The sequence below is a fragment of the Astatotilapia calliptera genome, chromosome 2, assembly GCF_900246225.1.
Source record: "Astatotilapia calliptera chromosome 2, fAstCal1.2, whole genome shotgun sequence".
In the NCBI taxonomy this organism is placed as follows: Eukaryota; Metazoa; Chordata; class Actinopteri; order Cichliformes; family Cichlidae; genus Astatotilapia; species Astatotilapia calliptera.
In genome coordinates, this window is record NC_039303.1 from 20784284 (window position 1) to 20801302 (window position 17019).

Consider the following 17019-nt stretch of genomic DNA (forward strand, 5'->3'; position numbering starts at 1 on the left):
CATTTTTAAATTAGACTGCATTTATTTACAAACCTTCACCAGTTGGTCTGAGAGTGATTGCAGCCAGGCCAAGTCACACTGTGATTGTTTGAAGACAGGCTGCTTACCACCAGGCAAGCTGTGCAGTCGCCTTTCAGTGCAAAGCAATCACCCAGAGGCTGAGGCTGTTGCACGCTCAGTCGCTGAAAGAGGAAAAATTCCACTGAATCCTTTGGAGAGGAGGTCGCTGTCGTACTTTTACTCCATTGTGACTGAGGATATAGTGCACATGGCAGACCATAACATCTGTGAAGGCACCATTAATGCTGAAGCCGGCTTTACATACAGGTTTTGGAGCCACATATGCTGTCATTCCAAGATGTTTTACAGGCAGGGTATTAATTGTTTCAGTGAGACTGTGTCCCAATCCACATCGTGCCGTAGCATGGCTACGCATTTTTAAAAAGTGCAGATGTGAGGCAGCACAATGGTAATCCTCCACCATCTCACATTTTCAAAATGTGTTGCTAGCTTCCTGTTTAAGATGAAGATACATTTTTTGCAAAACAAAAAATGTCTCAGTTATGACATTTGTATGTTGAATTAAAAAACAGGAAAATAAAATCATGTTGATGCAAAGTGTAAGTAACTGCAGATCCAGAGATGGTTAAACCTGTGTTATGATCAGATGCCAGCAGGTGTAACTATAATTGTTACTTCATGACCATATTTTAAAGAAATCAAGTTTGCTGCCTCTTTCCTAGTAGTAAAGAAAGCCTGAAAGCATGGAGAGCATTGTTTTCCTCGTCTTGGGGTCATGTTTGTTGACAAGTCAGCCAGCCATGGCTAACTGATTTGTGTATTGAGATTGGATCAAATTGCGTGCGCAATTGTGATGACAACAGTAAGACTGGAGGCATTTTAACTGGCTCAACAGCGACAGGTTTTCCAAGGATGATGCTTTTTTTCCGGCCTGTTGATTTTCTTATCTCAGATTTTTTTATTTTTTTTTAATGGTCCTCAGTCGTCCCTGCTGTCATTTAAAAAAAATCTTGAGAAGAGTTTTCATTTCTTAAGCCTGAAAATGCATTCAAGCCCTTCCAGTATACATCTGAGGGTAAGACTCTTCCCTGCTAAGACCCTCAAGTCTTAATCAAGCAACCTAGATGCATAATAATGTTTCTCATTTTAAAGAGCTGATGATAAAACTGTTCATCTGGTGCCAGCTGCTCAGCATCCAGTGCATTTAGGAAGTTATGTGTGTCCTTGAACTCAACCTGAATAAAAAAAATCATGTTCATGGTTTGGCTCTGAAATGCATTAGTGTTCTTGGAGACTGGAGCCCCTTTACACCGTGTATATATCTTATCCTTTAGCACAGTCCGTCTGTAATAGTTGTTGTTAGCATTGTCTGAAAAGAGAGGATTTTTCCACCTCCTAAATGGTGTAATTTTTCATCCTGTAGCCAGTAGCTTGGCACAGAGTTACCTGCTACTAACCCCTGTCAGAAAATGATGAGTGTTCAGGACTGCACACGGTTCTCCTGTCTAGTTTTCCTGACCTCCCTTCATCTACCACCAGTACCTGGCCTTCCCTAACCTTTTCTGTTCTCCTTGGCAGGCTCGCCTACCTGCTTGCCTAATTAAAATCTCAACCTCTCACCCTTAGCCAAACAAAGATACCTTACTAAAGCCATGCAGTGACTTGCGCTCCTTTTGACCGACTGTATAATTGACATGGCCGATGTTCGACCCAGTGCTTCAGTGTTTCTTTTCACACGCAGTGATCATGATTGTGCATCACCTCAAGTTTTTCTTTAGCTTTAGCTCTTCTTATAGACTAACTTAAGTGCTGTTATTTTTGACGACAGCAGGTCGTGTAGCTCAGGTTCTGTGTTTTCATTGCTTGCTAAGGAGATTCTATTTTTGGCCAATTAAAATAGAACTTTGATTTTATCGTCTTAAAGCTTCCAACATTTGAGACAAATAATTTCCCATGGGTCTATATTTTGTTGTTTTGGCCATTTTTAAACAGCCATCTAGTTAAAGCTACGGCAATTTTAGATAGATCTCTTTTTGAGATAAAAAATGCACACACCCCCACCCCCCACCCATGCTGTAATGTGGATCTAAAAAGAAGCAGCTTTGTATAATGACCCTGTTTAAAGTCTGGTCTTCTTGGGTTACTCTTTCTGTGTGTTTTATCAGAGTAAAGCCCCCTGACAACTCCCCGGCTCCCTCCTCACCTCCCTTCGTGCCAACTGCCTAATTGCGCTGCTGCATCTTTCAAAATGGCTAATGGGGTTGAGAACAGCCAACGCTGCTCACTTTAAAGGGCTCAAAGACTCGCTTGGATTGATGTCACTGTGGATACAGTTTGTCTTTTTTCCCTCTCAGTTTTCCTCTCCCCCGCACACGCCCCTCCTTATGGCATCATCTCAAATGAACCTAAAAATAGAAAGCTAACAAAGTCAGGCGACAGGGCACGTATATACTCTGAATTATTTGTATTTATTTAGATATTGAGAGGTGGCTGATTACCGCTGCAGCACTGACACATAACTGTAGACAGGAAGATGCAATTAAGGTAACAAAAGCGGAAGCAAATGAAATTTTTCTGAGCGAACGTTCCAGCAGGAAGTAGCTGAACATCAAAGCAGCCGGCTGAGGTCCAAACCTGTCTGAGGCTGTATGCATCATAGCCAAAGTTTGTTTCAGTCCCCCCCTCCACATTTATGGCTCTTTTTTTTTTTTTAATACTGAACACAAAGCCACTAGAAGCATTTACAATGTTTATGCTTCTGTTTGTGTGTGCGTGTGAGCGCGCGTGCTTCACACCTGCACAAAACATGACCCATTTTATCGTGTATGCTTGATCTCGAAAGGGGGCTGTTGCGCAGTTTCCCAATTTAAAAATATTCATGCATACCGATCCCGCTTAAAAATGGAAATGTATTCAAACTCGTCTCAAAACACCTGTGAACCTCTGCCACACACACGTGCACGCACGCACACGCAGACAGGCACACACAGAATGCATTTTTCAGTTTTATTACCCAGGCGGTAAAGTGTTTTATAACCCTGTTTCAAAGTCAATTCTGTGTTTACAATATATCAGTGGTAACATTTAGCAAATTATTATGCTCCACTGACTGCCAGAGCCGTGTACGTAAAAACCACTTTCTGTTGTTTCAGCACAAACGGGATTGTTTAAAAGAAATGACACAAAATAGAAGTCTAAAGAAAGGTGGACATCAACACATGCTGCCAGAGAAGCAGGTATTGATCTAGTGGCTTGTTGTGTAATTAGATGTTGTGTCTGTAACCATTGTTTTAAAGTCTTCTCCTCGGTCCCTGTGGCGTTTTAGCAGTTGCCACCGTGACAAGCTCAGCTTTATCCCGCAGAAAGTCAGGGCTCAGACAAAGTGGGCAGGTCCTGCTTGCTCTCAGGCGTCTGCTTCAAAGCTTTTCCTCTGGCACTGAATCACTTGTTTTGGCTGATTCACTGTAAGTGTTAGCCTGATGCAGGTGATTGATGAAGGGGATCTACCAAACATGTTAAGGGGATTGGACATAGTCTTACCTTTTCTTATTCACTTGCTGGAGCGCCAGTGCTTGTTTCCAAGGTAACATGAAATCCAGGCAGCTCTGCAGCTTGACAAGCAACTATTTTCTGTCCACTGTTACTACTATTAACCTTTTTTTTTTTTTTTTTAAATCCAGCAGATAAGAAGATGAAATTGATTGAATTGCACCTCCTCATCAAGCAATGTGAAGGTTTCCCAAAGGATTTAACACCCCTAAAAAACATAGTTTGAAATGAGACATCTTTTCTTTCACTCACATTAAATATTCATTACTAAATATAGAACAATCAAAGTCGAAGGTTGGGGAACTGATAATATTATTGCTAAGGAGTTTAATATGGGGAGGTTTTGCTTCTTCAGGGTGAGGTCGGTGTGATTTGATCAGATTTGAGTGACAGTGGCCTGGAAACATGAGTAAATAATCCAATAAGAAGTCCTTTTGATTCAAATAAAGCATTTAACTGCTTTGGTGAATGGAGAATACAGAGCTGGATTCATCACAGTCAGCCTGCCACATTTTTCTTGTGTAACTGTTAAAATTGTTGATTATAGAAAAAGGGTTTTAATTCCTTAGTCTCAGTTCACTGAGTGGGGAGCATAGACCGTATGTAATAGATGGATGTAGCCATTGCTTTGAAATTTGCTAGTAAAGTCCCGTTTTGAAGCATCAAGCTGAGCATTTTATCTATCATCAAAGGTTTTGGGGTTTTTGCAAACAGACATGGGCTAAATCTGACCAAAATCAATGGCCTTTGTGTGCTTAGTCTAATAAAATTTGGGTTTTTTAAAAAAAATTGTTGTTTAGTTTTATTTTATTTTATTTTTACATATACTATTTCACTTTGTTATTTGTTATGTCATGTGTACAGCACTTTGTTTTCAGTTGAAGGTTTTTTGAAAAGTGCTATATAAATCAATTGCTTGCTTGCTTTATTTACTTTTCATTCACAGTTGTGACACATACTGCACTTCTTTTTGACTCTAATCGAAACCATAATTTAGAAAAGTAAACATTATGTTTTTAATAAAGATGACCAGACTGGTCATAGAGCAAAGAAGCAGAAGAGTCATTTCCTGATGAGCTTTTATGCAATTTGACCTCGTTTTTACAAAGTGACAATATTGCGTGTAGAAGGTCAAATCCAGCGCACAAACATGAAGTTTTCAGTTAGCAGTAGACGTGTAGTTTACTGCTAATTATGCCAAAATTTAATTCTGATTAAAAGCATGGCTTATTCTTTGTGCTTGATGTTGGAATGAACTGACTGTGCCAGTTTTTTTAGAAAGCAGCAACTTTTGTAAAACTAACCACACTTAAGGCGCTATTTAGGGGATTGCACTTACATGATATTTTGCCCTGTTTAGTAAATCTGGCCCGGTGGGCAGAACTGATTGAGGAAACTGAGGACATTGCTCTCTTCAAGTACAGCTAGTGACTATCAGTCACAGGGAACCACAGGGTACCTTGTCTTCATTTAAAAAACTTAACGTCATGTTGTTTTAAGTAAGACCTGAAACTAGCAGTTGAGGCCATAAACTCATGAAAATATTTCCTGAGGTTATTGATAAAGGGAGCTGCTGGCCTTCATCCTGTTGATTTTCATACGATGTGACTTCTTATTGCTACTACAGAAGTCGCCCCCTGCTGGACACTTGAAAGAATGCAGTTGTAAGATTTTCTACTCTGCCTTCTCTTTTTTCCTGAAGCTAGAGCCATCTTTTATATACAGTCTATGGTAGATACCAGTTGAGCCCCACCCCTTTAAGACCAGTGAGAAGAGCAGATACTAAGACAAGAAATATTATTTTGAATGCCTTGAAATAAACATTTCCAGTGAAGAATCTCTGAGAGAAACTGGTTTTGAGCAATATCTTTTAAAAATTATGTTGAAATAAATTATATGTAATGTCTTTATGAAAGTAATACCAAAGAAAAGCTGTATGTTAGTAATGCAGTTTTTAACCCATCTGACAAAACCAACTAGAATAAGGCAACAGTATTGCTCTATCTGCTCTAATAAATGCTTACTGGCCTATGAATGGACATCTCCCTGTTTCTGTGAAGATCCAAGTGTTCATCTGTTTCCTGGTGTAGTTCTCAAACCCAAAAGTAATCTCTACAACAACAAAAAAACACCAGAAGTAACAAAATGCACTCTTAGCATTGTTCTTTGTGATGAATGTCTTCCTCTGGAAGACGCAGCTGAACACAACTTTGGGATATTCTGTGTTATTGTTCTGTGATAAGAGCAAGTTTCCTCTTCCAAGCTTTGCATTTGTTTAGTGGTCTGAGTTAATGCATGCCAGAAGGCGAATGGCAGACTTTTATAAATGATTCACTACAAAATAACATTATATCTGAGGAGGACTGATAGCATGGATTGTCAATACTAATGACTTTACAATTTCACTGGCTGTAATCTGGAACAAAAATTCTTCGACTGCAGTTCCAGGATCCTTTGCATGTATCCACCACCAAACAGCAACATGATAAACAGTGTTATTATCTCAATGATTCTATACTGCATCTTAAACTGTCTGTCAGACTGTTTCTATTATAAAACCACGACTTTATTCATATCTATTACAGACCACTGTAATTCGAGTTATGAAAGAGATGAGAGAGCAGGGATATGAAGGGCTGCAGGAGTCCTGTTTACTGTTGCTGCACTTTGTATTTTGGCTGCATGTCTCTACGTTTGGATGGAAACTGTGGATGGCATAATGCCTTCTGAGATTCATGCCATGAGAGTTGGGAAAGTTAAAGAATCTGATGCTTAAAATCAGCCTCATTCATGTCTTCAACCAAAAAACTGTGCATGACATGCTATAATAAGGGTACTCTTAAAATCACTGCAGACACTTTTTGAAGGGCCTGCAGTTATGGAAATTATATAAACATTACATAGAGCCTTTATTGCTCAGACAACAAGGACAGTTTGCGCAGTCTGCCTTGAAAATGTCAGAGCAAACAAGATGGCTTTCAGTATTCAGACTTTCTTGTGCCTCTTGGTTCAGGAAGATGGTTATTGTGTCAGAGTCATGTAGATTAGCCCTGGGTTTTTTTCAATTGTTAGAAATGTGAAATTTGATACTTTTTAAGCACAGCCTGAACTTTATTGGGCAAGTTCTCTTCCAATTTCTTTAAAAGGTCTCCAGGATTTTTTTTGAAGGGCATTCAAAGCTCTTCTTTGGATGTTTCTGCCTTTTGTTCTGTTCTCTGACAAGATGATTCCACACTGCCTCAGCAATGTTGAGGTCTGGACTCTGGGGAGGCCAATCTGTTCCATTGTGTGTTTTTCAATCCAGGTATGTTTTTACTGCATTGTCAGTGTGTCTGGGATCATTGTCATGCTGAAAAGTCAAGCTGTTGCCAATCAGATGCTTTAAAAATGGTATTGCGTCGTAGATGAATGCAGAAAATATAATCTGTAATTTTCTGCATCAATTAATTTTGACAAGATCTTTAACACCACAAGGTTGAAATGCAGCTACAAACCATATCATACCCTCCACTGTGTTTTGTAGGTGGTTGTAGTTACGGGGCGATCGTGGCTCAAGAGTTGGGAGTTCGTCTTGTAATCGGAAGGTTGCTGGTTCGAGCCCCAGCTTGGACAGTCTCGGTCGTTGTGTCCTTGGGCAAGACACTTCACCCGTTGCCTACTGGTGGTGGTCAGAGGGCCCGGTGGCGCCAGTGTCCGGCAGTCTCGCCTCTGTCAGTGCGCCCCAGGGTGGCTGTGGCTACAATGTAGCTGCCATCACCTGTGTGTGAATGGGTGGGTGACTGGATATGTAAAGCGCTTTGGGGTCCTTAGGGACTAGTAAAGCGCTATATAAATACAGGCCATTTACCATTTACCATAGTTAGGTGACAGCTTTCCATCTCTCAGGTATTGTGTCAGGTTCTTGCTGGATTTTCCTGTTTCTCAAGGACATGACTTTCACATACTGTTCATGTGCACGTTCATGGCACGATACCACTTTTTTATGTCCGATACGATATCATACATTTGGATGTCTGCCGATACCAATATAAATCCGATATAGCATATTTTATAATCAATAAAATGTTTTGTTTAAATATCTTGCTGCATTTTGTATAAGTTCATACTCAAGTTTAAAAAACTAAACTAAAATAAAACTTTTCTGTTATACCTGTATGCAAAAGATACACTGCACCCAAAATATTTCATAGATCAGCTAAACTGATCAATCTAATAAACTTAAACCTACACCATCCTCCCTATTCTGGTATTTCAAAGAGTACTTAGTGGAAATATTAAGCAACCTAACTAATAGGGTTCCAACTCCCAGCAAAAAATAATAAAAAATAGGGAACCACCCCCCACCCTCTGCTTTATAATGCTTAATTGACGTAATCGACTGTAATTTAATGCAAGTGTAAAAAAAAAAAAATGCACAGAAGTCTGAAAAATCAGAAAATTGTCTACAATGATTAAATAGATTCAACATCTTTCTTCAAAAGAATTGCAGACTGCACAGATGGTGCCTTCCCAAAGGAAAAAGTACTATAGCTTACTAGGGTATAAATTTGACTTAATAGTTACTATATACAATAATGGATGTCTGTACATTTTACATCAGATGGAAACTTTGGTTGTAAGATTCAGATAATTATTTATTAAAAGCTAGACATGACAATTAGAAAGGAAAGTATGTCTTTGTGCCCCCTTTTCCCTGTTAATGCCCTATCGGCCCCCCTGGCTAAGCCTTGCTAGACCCGCCCCTGCACAGTTACGTCAGCTGGATCTTTATGTAGAAAAAGATCCTGGTGTAGAAAGTAATATTAACAGTTTATCAAGCTTAAACGTGCTGCTGTTGTTTATCCGCTGGTTTCCTTTTTCTAACGCAAAGTGGGCCAAAAACAAACGAGAGACGGAGTCGCGACAGAAAAGCAGATCAGCTGATCATTGATCAGTTTCATGATTGAAGTAGCAGCAGGAGAGGGAGGGAGAGAGTCGCTCCCAGCATTCGGTGGGAATGCTTTACAAACATTCAGAGATGAACTTGCACACTTGCTTTACTTCTCTCTGGGATACCTTTCTCGGAGATTAAATGCCGGTTTGGAAGCACGTAGCGAGGCTCCAAATGCTGAACCAGACCGCACGCCACATCCACTCTATCACGAGACCATACTCCTCTGACGTGCTAAGTTTATGAGCTGGGTTACGCTATGTCGCAAGTTTGTGAGGTGCTTTTGTGATATTGAATGGATCGGATTACATTTTTTATTCCTCTCCGATATCCGATCCAGTAATTTAGGTCAGTATCGGACCGATACGTAATATCGGATCGGTCCATCTCTAGTAGATAGTAGTTTTTTATGCCTGCCACGTCTTCTTTTGTCTTCCACTTCAGTTTCCTCAAACTTTTTAAGGACACACTGAACATCACGCTGAGATATGCCAAGTTTTCTTTTAATAGCTCTTTGGAAATCTCATTGTTGGTGTGTAGCTGTGTTATCTTTGACATCATTTGGAAATTCGTTTAAAGAAATTGGAGCAAATGTGTTTTCATGACAGGCTGCAACTGTGGTACAAAGGTACAAGTGCCTAAAAATACAATTTAATGTTGTAGCACAACACTGGTTCATCCCTTGACTTATGTGCCTTTTTTATGCTTGAATGATTTCCTAGGTCAAAGAAAAAGCATTCCTCTGAAAATGATCAGACATGAGAACTTGATTGCCCTACAAAAATCCTAAAGAACCATTGCTCAAGACTCCAAGTCTGGCCCCGTGTAAACTAAACCTAAAGAAATTAAGCACTGCTCAAGACTTTTGTACAGTACTCTATACAATTAATAGAATTTCTGCAAAGAATTTGGACTTTGTTATAAGAAACAAATGCAACCTGAATAAGTGATAACAGCTGTTTCAAGTCTTTATTGAATACACTGAGTAATCGTTTGAGGATGGGAAACAAACAGCATGTTTATGTGAAAAGTTTTCACAGGACTCTCAGTGGAGCGGTGATGATTGGGGTTTGTTCTGCAGCCACAGGATCTCGGCACCTTGCAGTCCACCATGAACTGCTCTAGATACCAAAACAATTAGGAGTTCAGGAGAACGTCAAAGCCATCTTTCCATCAGCCAAAGTAGCAACTCTACAACAGACTTGCTGAAAAGCAAGAGAACTGAGTTGCTGCTTTGGTCCAGTCAAAGTCAACTGATTGAAATGCTGTGGCGAGAGACAGCTGTGCATCAATGAATGTCCACAATTCTCAATGAAGTGAAGGGACATTGTAAAGGAGAGGGGGACCAAAAGCTAGTTAGAATCACATATTCCAATTAAGGAGATGAGATTGAAAGCGTGGGTTGTAAAGATGCCTCTCTCGCTAAATAAAAGCATACAGTGTCTTGCTACTGACAAAGTCTGCTCTTCTTTAGAAAGATTGATTGGGGAGAGCCGTGCCTTGAACACAGAAACTTTCACAGCACCGCAGCAGGAACATTAAGGAGCTAGACATGAGAGTCTATAATCAGAACACTTATAGATTAATAAACAAATTCAGACCACCTCAAGTTGTGCAACACATGTGCTGCAATGTTCTGTAGCACGATGATGCAGAATTTGGCATTTCTGGTAAAAATGAACACCACTTTGTTTGAAATGCGTGTTAAAAAAACAGTACACCAATATAAGATCTGATCTCAGCTTTAATGCATGCACTTGGAAGGTTACAGCGTAGTGTTAAAAGGGGGCTCCAGTTAGTTCACAAGTTACAACATAGATTTACTGCAGAATTCTACATCAGCTTTAGAATAAGCAGTTCAGTCTGCTGACCTTTTCTCAGTTGAGATGGTTAGCATGACCTGGATAGTTCAGTCAACACCTCCCAGAGTTACTGGTGAGAACTGAAACAGTTTTGTGGGGAGGACTGGGCCAGAATTCCTCCTCGTGGTTTTGCAGGTCTCCCCAAGCAGTCTCTGGGATCAAAGTTGTTGCTGCTAAAAGAGCTTCTGCCACGATTCTGCACTGTTTGTTTAACATTAGTTTGGTCAGATCGTGTTTATCTAGAATTTTGTGGCTTAAATGAAAATCAGGCCTTGTGTTCTAATCAGTTTAGGAATCCTGGTAATTCCAGAGAGCTCACAAACATTTTCCTGCATCTGTACATCAGAATGAAAGGTTTGTCATCCACGCTAGATAGTTATTATGCCAACCCGGCAGCTCACATCCATCCCTGTCCTCGTGTAAAATCAAATCCAGGCCAGGATTTTCCACTTTTCCTCTGCATAAAATAATAATGAATACAATGCCTGGCATATTGTTAAGGGAGTTGTGAATAATAAGGAATAGTGCTGTATGGGGCATATTACTCTGCTCCTTTCTTCTGTTGGAACAGGTTTCCATAAAACCTGATTAATAATACATCTCCAATACTTGCTCAGCTCCTTCAGGGTCAGCTATTATCCTGTCGTACTTTTGCGGCTTTGACTGCATCCTGCTGCAAAAGAAACGTTCATTTACTGAGCGATTGCCTTCAACTGAAGACACCCGTGCTTGTCAGCAGGAGATTCTCTAAATGTGCAAAGAGCTTTTTGAGCTGCTGTTGCAGTTTGGAAATATCATCAGAAGCAAAAATGGTGGATATTATTCTGAAAATTATACAGCTGTTTGGAGGCGAATGGAGCTCATTCACAACAGCCATTTTGGCTTGTCAAAGAAAAATACAGATGGATTTGATCGCATTAATAAGGCTGCCTTTCAGCCATAGAAGTTCCTGGTATTGTTAGCACAGCTTACTGGGAGACTTCATGGAACTGAGTCATGAATGTGTTTAGTTCCATCTGTGCTTTTCAAGATATCTGATGTCAAAAAGGTCCAGAGGTGAGAATATTCAAGGCACCGCCATCCTAATGACTGTTAATCTTCACATGTTTGCAGAGAACAAAATTAAGTCTCAGTTTCCCTCTGGCTGTAACTGCCTTAATATTCAGTGGCTTTCTTAACTTCATTACCTCCTAATACTCTTTATTTCTCCTTCATCTATTATGAAATGGGTAGAAGAAAAAACAACTCGCGTCACAGTTCTGTCCACTCTTTGTTGCCTGTTTTTGTTTTATGAGGCTAATTTACTTAGTCCTTGTTTTAGGGCAAATATTAATAAATGTAAGTTAATTAAAGAGCAGATGTGAGTGGGAAAATCTTTTCATTTAAGTCTCTCTGGATAAGAGAAAATGCTGAATGCCTGAAATGGAAATTAGACTAAATGTAATTGCCTTCATAATCGAAAGCACTTTTCCTTTAAAGCTTCAATTTGGGACTTTTTCAGTATATAAATTATTGATAGCTTGAAAAGGCTTTTTTGTGGAGTTAGCCTTTTAGAAGAAGAAGAAGAGCTTGTGGAAACCTTTTTTTTTTAACCTTGCGGTAGCTTCAGACTTTGCATCCAGACTCACCGTCGTGCACCACAGGGCATGCATTACTGGCCTCGTCTGCCTTTGAATCTCGCTTATCATGCGTCCTCTTTTTTTGTTAACTTAAAGAGACAAGCTACAAAAAATGTTGGATAAAAATGACAAATAACCCATGCTTGCGGTTTGTTTTCAGGCTATATAAAAAGCACATACGCACAGCCCATGCTTCACTTGGGTTGCCTCTGGTAAGCAGTGTGAGTTTGCACAGACTGTAGGTCTATTTGAAGTAACCATATATAGTGCCAGCAGTTCAAAATCTCACCCTTCATGATATGAGATGACTATAATATATTCATGTGACACACCAAAAGAAGCTGCACACTACATCCATCTGCCAAGACCATCAGATATAAGCCCTGCAGTCCGCCTCTTGTTGTAGAAAGAACAAACAGAAGCCTCAGATGTGGAGCTAATATGGTTTTCTTACCTGTTGAGAGTGCCTTGGGAGTGCCTCCTCAGATGTCTCAATAGTCATGCAGGGTGTCATTTTCTCCTCTCCCTGAGCAGCAGGACAAAAAAATCACCCCCAAAATACTAAATGAACACCTACCAGAGCTGTATTTGAGACTTCAGTTGGTCTGTTAGTGATATAAGTCCCTCGCTTACTTGGGGTTGGATCAGGTGAACACTCCTCTAGTCATGCTATAAGCTCAGGCCCCGGCTGAGGCAATGATCATTTCTCCTTCTTTTTCATCTTTTCATTCCTCATGTGCTGTGTGTGCTGCTACTGCATGTTTCTGAACTCTTGCCTTCGCTCTCCTGTAGTTTACTTTTTGTTTTTAGTCCCTCTAAGAGCTCACTTTTTCTCTCTTCTGTTTTCCCTCCAACCAGTCGAGGCACATGGCTGACCCTCCCTGAGCCTGGTAGCGGGGTTTTCCTATATCTTGAGGCCACAACTTTCACATACTGTTCATCTATTATAAATAAGTTTTTAGCTCTGCCACTGATGTTTTCTTTCTCCTCAACTTGTCCAGTTTCCTCCGACTTTTTAAGGACGCACTGCACACCGTGCTGGGATGTACCAGTTTTCAGGTCATAGCTTTTGGAAATCGTCTTGTTGGTACAAAAATACAATATTATGACTGTTACACTGTGTTGTCTAAAAATTCTCTTAATGTCACTATTAAAAAAAGGCAAGAAATTCTGGATCATTGGAAGCAAAATAAAAAGAAATGTGTGGCTCAAACCCTTTCTACGCTACTGAAGGTGGATACAGTTTAGCCAAATTAAAGTTACTGATGTACAGATTTATAGAAAAATAGCAAATCTGTTGTGTCCATGAACTCAGTTGTTGTGCTTTGGTTCCGATGTTTGTTCATGTGACTCGTACTTAAATAACCATGGGTACAATTATGTAACATCAGTACTTTAAGGTGGTGACACTAACCTTTGCTACTTAGTGACCTCACTGTTTAGCACATATAAAACAATGGGTGGGTGGGTGAGTGTTCATGTGGACAGCCTGTGCTTAAGTGATATCTGCCCCACTCATGTTGGTTTTATATCGCACTGTAGGACTACCTTCCCTATTAACCTTCTTATTGGTTCACAGCTCCACTACATTTCAACATGCTCAAAGCTCCCATTAGCAATTATTACTAATTATTATACTATTATTACTAATCCAAATAGTAATTGAAAGCACGTGTGGGTGTGAGCGACCTTAATGGAAAATGTGTTATGTGCTGGGAAATCTTTTTTTTGGTGGTGGTTTGTGATGGGATTGATTTTTTTTCTTCTTTTTTTTTTGTCAGAATCATTTATATCAATAAAGTTAGGCTGAAAATACTTCAACGATTCAATGAACAAGAGAATGCACCAGTGACAAATTAAGCTTAGTTATCTGATAAATTGGCAGATAAATGAATATTTAGATCATGTGTTCCAATGACCAGTGCATCACTGAGCTCCTGGACAGTCTGAGGTTCAAGCTGTCGGCGTCAGATGGAGCTAAACATAATGTCCCAGAGGTGTTCTGTTGGATTTAGGTTAGGTGAGCTTGGGGGCCAGTCAGTGGTATCAATTCATTCATTCTTCAGTTACTGCCTGCAGACTCTCGCCAGATGAGTCGGGCATTATTGTGCAGCAGGAGGAACCCAGGACCCATCGGACAGGCGTTAGGGTCTGACAATGGGTCAAAGGATTTCTGACCTAATGGCACTCACGGTGTCGTTGCCTAGCCAGTAGAGGTCTGTGTGTCCCTCCATGGATATGCCTCCCCAAACCAAACCTGACCTTCCACCAAACCCGTCATCCTGAACGATGTTACAGGCAGCTTAACATTCACCAAGGCTTCTCCCTTTCACATCTGTCACATGCACTCAGGTTGAACCTGCTCTCATCTGTGAAAATCACAGAGTGCCAGTGTTGCCTCTCCCAGTTCTGTTGTTTTATGCTAAATGACAGTTGAGCTCCATAGCAGATGCTGGTCCTGCTGATGGTCCTGTCCAGCTCTCCTACAGTAACTGTCTGTCTCCTGAAATATCCTTAATGCTGTGCTGGGAGACATTGATGTGCCATCCTAGATTAGTTGGATTACCTGTGCAACCTCTGTAGGGTCCAGGTGTCACCTCATGCTACCAGTAGTGACACTGACCCAAGTTATGTATCAAAAGATTACTTTTTTTAAGTACAGCAAGATACATTTTTGATTACAATTTTAGATTAAATTGTAATCTAATTGATTACATGTATAATATCTCTTAGATTTCACTTAGGCTAGATAGATTAAACTCAACTTGAAGTGACATATTATGTCTTTGCTGAGCTGAGAAGATCCATTGATCCATTTATCTTCTTCTACTTTTCTAATTCAGGGTCGTGGTTGGGTTGGAGTCTCTCAGCTGTCAGGAAGTACACCGTTTCAGCTTTAGCCATCCCTTCATTAATGATTTCATTTACCTGGAGCCTTATTTGTAAATATCTGAAGGAACCTTCTCTAAGCCATAACTTCTTTTTAAAGCTTCAAAGGAAAACAAGAGTGGGCTGTGAGCACCTGACCAGTCCACGTTTCAAATGTGGTATCTGTCATGTTGGCCCTAATGTAGTGATGATTATATTTGAATATTACGTTTTAAAATACACAGTTAAAACTGACTAAAACCCTCATTTCTTAGACACAGAGTGCATCCAGTGGTGACAATATTTTAAACAGGAGGTTAGAGTGTAAGCTAAAAGTTATAATGGAACAATGTAGAGGAAAGATGTATTTATTTTCTGTTAGGCTTAGGCTAGACTTCACTTAACTTGAATTAAACAAAACAACTTATATCTTTGCCAAGATGAAAACTTCCATCCATCCATCTTCTTCCACTTATCCAATTCAGGGTCGCTTGAGCCGATCCCAGCTGTCATGGTGCAGGCGGCGGGGTGCGCCCTGGCCAGACCACCAGTCTGTCACAGGGCTACAGAGGGGAAGCTGAAAACGGTGGCATGGATCAAAATCAGAATAGAGAAGGAAGGAAGGTTGAAATCTTTCCATTTTAACATATCATAATTAGCTAAATGAAACGGGAAAACAGGAGGTTAATGCAGTGTAGTGTTTTGTTTTAGAAAGACTACACGGTATGCTCGATGCTATATTTTATGTCGTGGCATCATACTCTTAGCAGAGTATCATTTTATGAAAGTAAAGTTAAAAAACAAACACGTGGAAAATTTTGCTTCAGAACACTGGTGCAAGCTCAAAATAACAAGAATGTAAGTCAGCTTTACTGATGTTGCTCCATTTCACAAATCACGCATTTGTCTCGAGGAGCATTCTGCACAGCATATGGAGCCTCTATACTTCAACCCTTTGTTTGGACCGGGTGAATATCCTGGAGGCATTAATAGCTAGGCCAGAAAAACAGAGAGGTCCCAGAGTGGTGGGTCAGTCCGGTACAGCCCGAGTGCAAAGAGAGGACAGAAAATGGAGAAAATGCCACATGCAAAGCAATGGACAAAGAGGACTGTCAGTAGAAGATAAATAGAAAAAGATTTGTGTATTTTGTCCATGGTTTAAAGTTTTTTTGAGTGAAAATGTCAAAAACAAAGTATGTGGTATATATTTTTCACAATATCTAACAGGAAAGGTCAGACGATACAAATTTCATACCTTTCTTAATACTTTCTCTGCCATTTCCCAACAATCAGCAGCCATGGACTCCTCGTTGAAGCTGCTTAGCACTTTGAAAATTGAAATAATTGATGCCCACAAAGCTGGAGAAAGCTACAAAAAGAAAGAAAATTGTTTTGAAGTAGCAAGTTCCTGAGTTCATAATACAAGTAAGAAATGGTACTTAACAGGAACGGTGGAGGTCAAGTTGAGGTATCGGAGACAAAGAAAACTGTCTGAGAGAACTGCATGTAGGCTTTTATTTAGAAAGGTAAATCAAAAAAGCCTTAATTTATGAGACAGAATAGATTCAGTTAAATATCAGAAAAGTGCAGAAGAACCAGAACATCTGTCAAAAAAATAAGCATGGCTCCATAAACAATCCTAAAACCGTACAAGAGGAGCTTCCAAAAAGTTACGCCAGTGCACCAAGTCAAAAATAAAACAATCTGACCATACAGGGTGGCTAAACCTTTACTTCAGGCCCTGGGAAATATGAAAAATAAAAAGGTGTCATCGAGAATCGTCTCTGTGCACCACAAATAATCAAGAATTGATTAAAGGACAGATTTTCAGATTTAATTCAACGACTCAAATGTTTTAACTGTTTAGGAATTACACACATTTATACACAGTCCCGCAATTTCAGTGGCTCCAAATTAACTGGACAAATTAACTCTAAACATACATGTGTGCGATGTATATCGAAGGTGACTCGTGAAAAAACGCAAACCGATGATGAGATGAACATAATTCATGTGAAAAAGCCAAAGAATTGGAATTTATAATAAATAAATCAATATACGCGTGAAGTTGTTCATGCAAAGTTTCTTTGACATTGGCCTAACAGTTAGGAGGTAATAGGTGCCCTACTTAGTACACTAAGATTACGGTATCGTAGGTTAAGGATTGATT

General features: G+C 39.9%; 1 protein-coding gene across 4 annotated transcripts in view; it reads left to right on the forward strand.

The window, feature by feature from the left end:
• The window catches only part of pigg (phosphatidylinositol glycan anchor biosynthesis class G (EMM blood group)), an 85536-nt gene that overhangs the window by 53289 nt on the left and 15228 nt on the right, over window positions 1-17019 (forward strand). The window contains exons 11-12 of one of the 4 annotated variants that reach the window (XR_003274013.1): window positions 3174-3257; window positions 3702-4286. The exons of 1 other annotated variant lie outside the window; for it this stretch is intronic. Coding sequence is in view for 2 of the 3 variants with exons in the window: in XM_026186948.1 (XP_026042733.1) it covers window positions 3174-3192 (19 nt within the window). In the remaining variant the exon portion in view is untranslated. Of the gene's footprint in view, window positions 1-3173; window positions 3408-3701; window positions 4287-17019 lie in introns of those variants that run through there. 2 more of the 4 variants (XM_026186956.1, XM_026186948.1) reach the window with 2 other exon arrangements.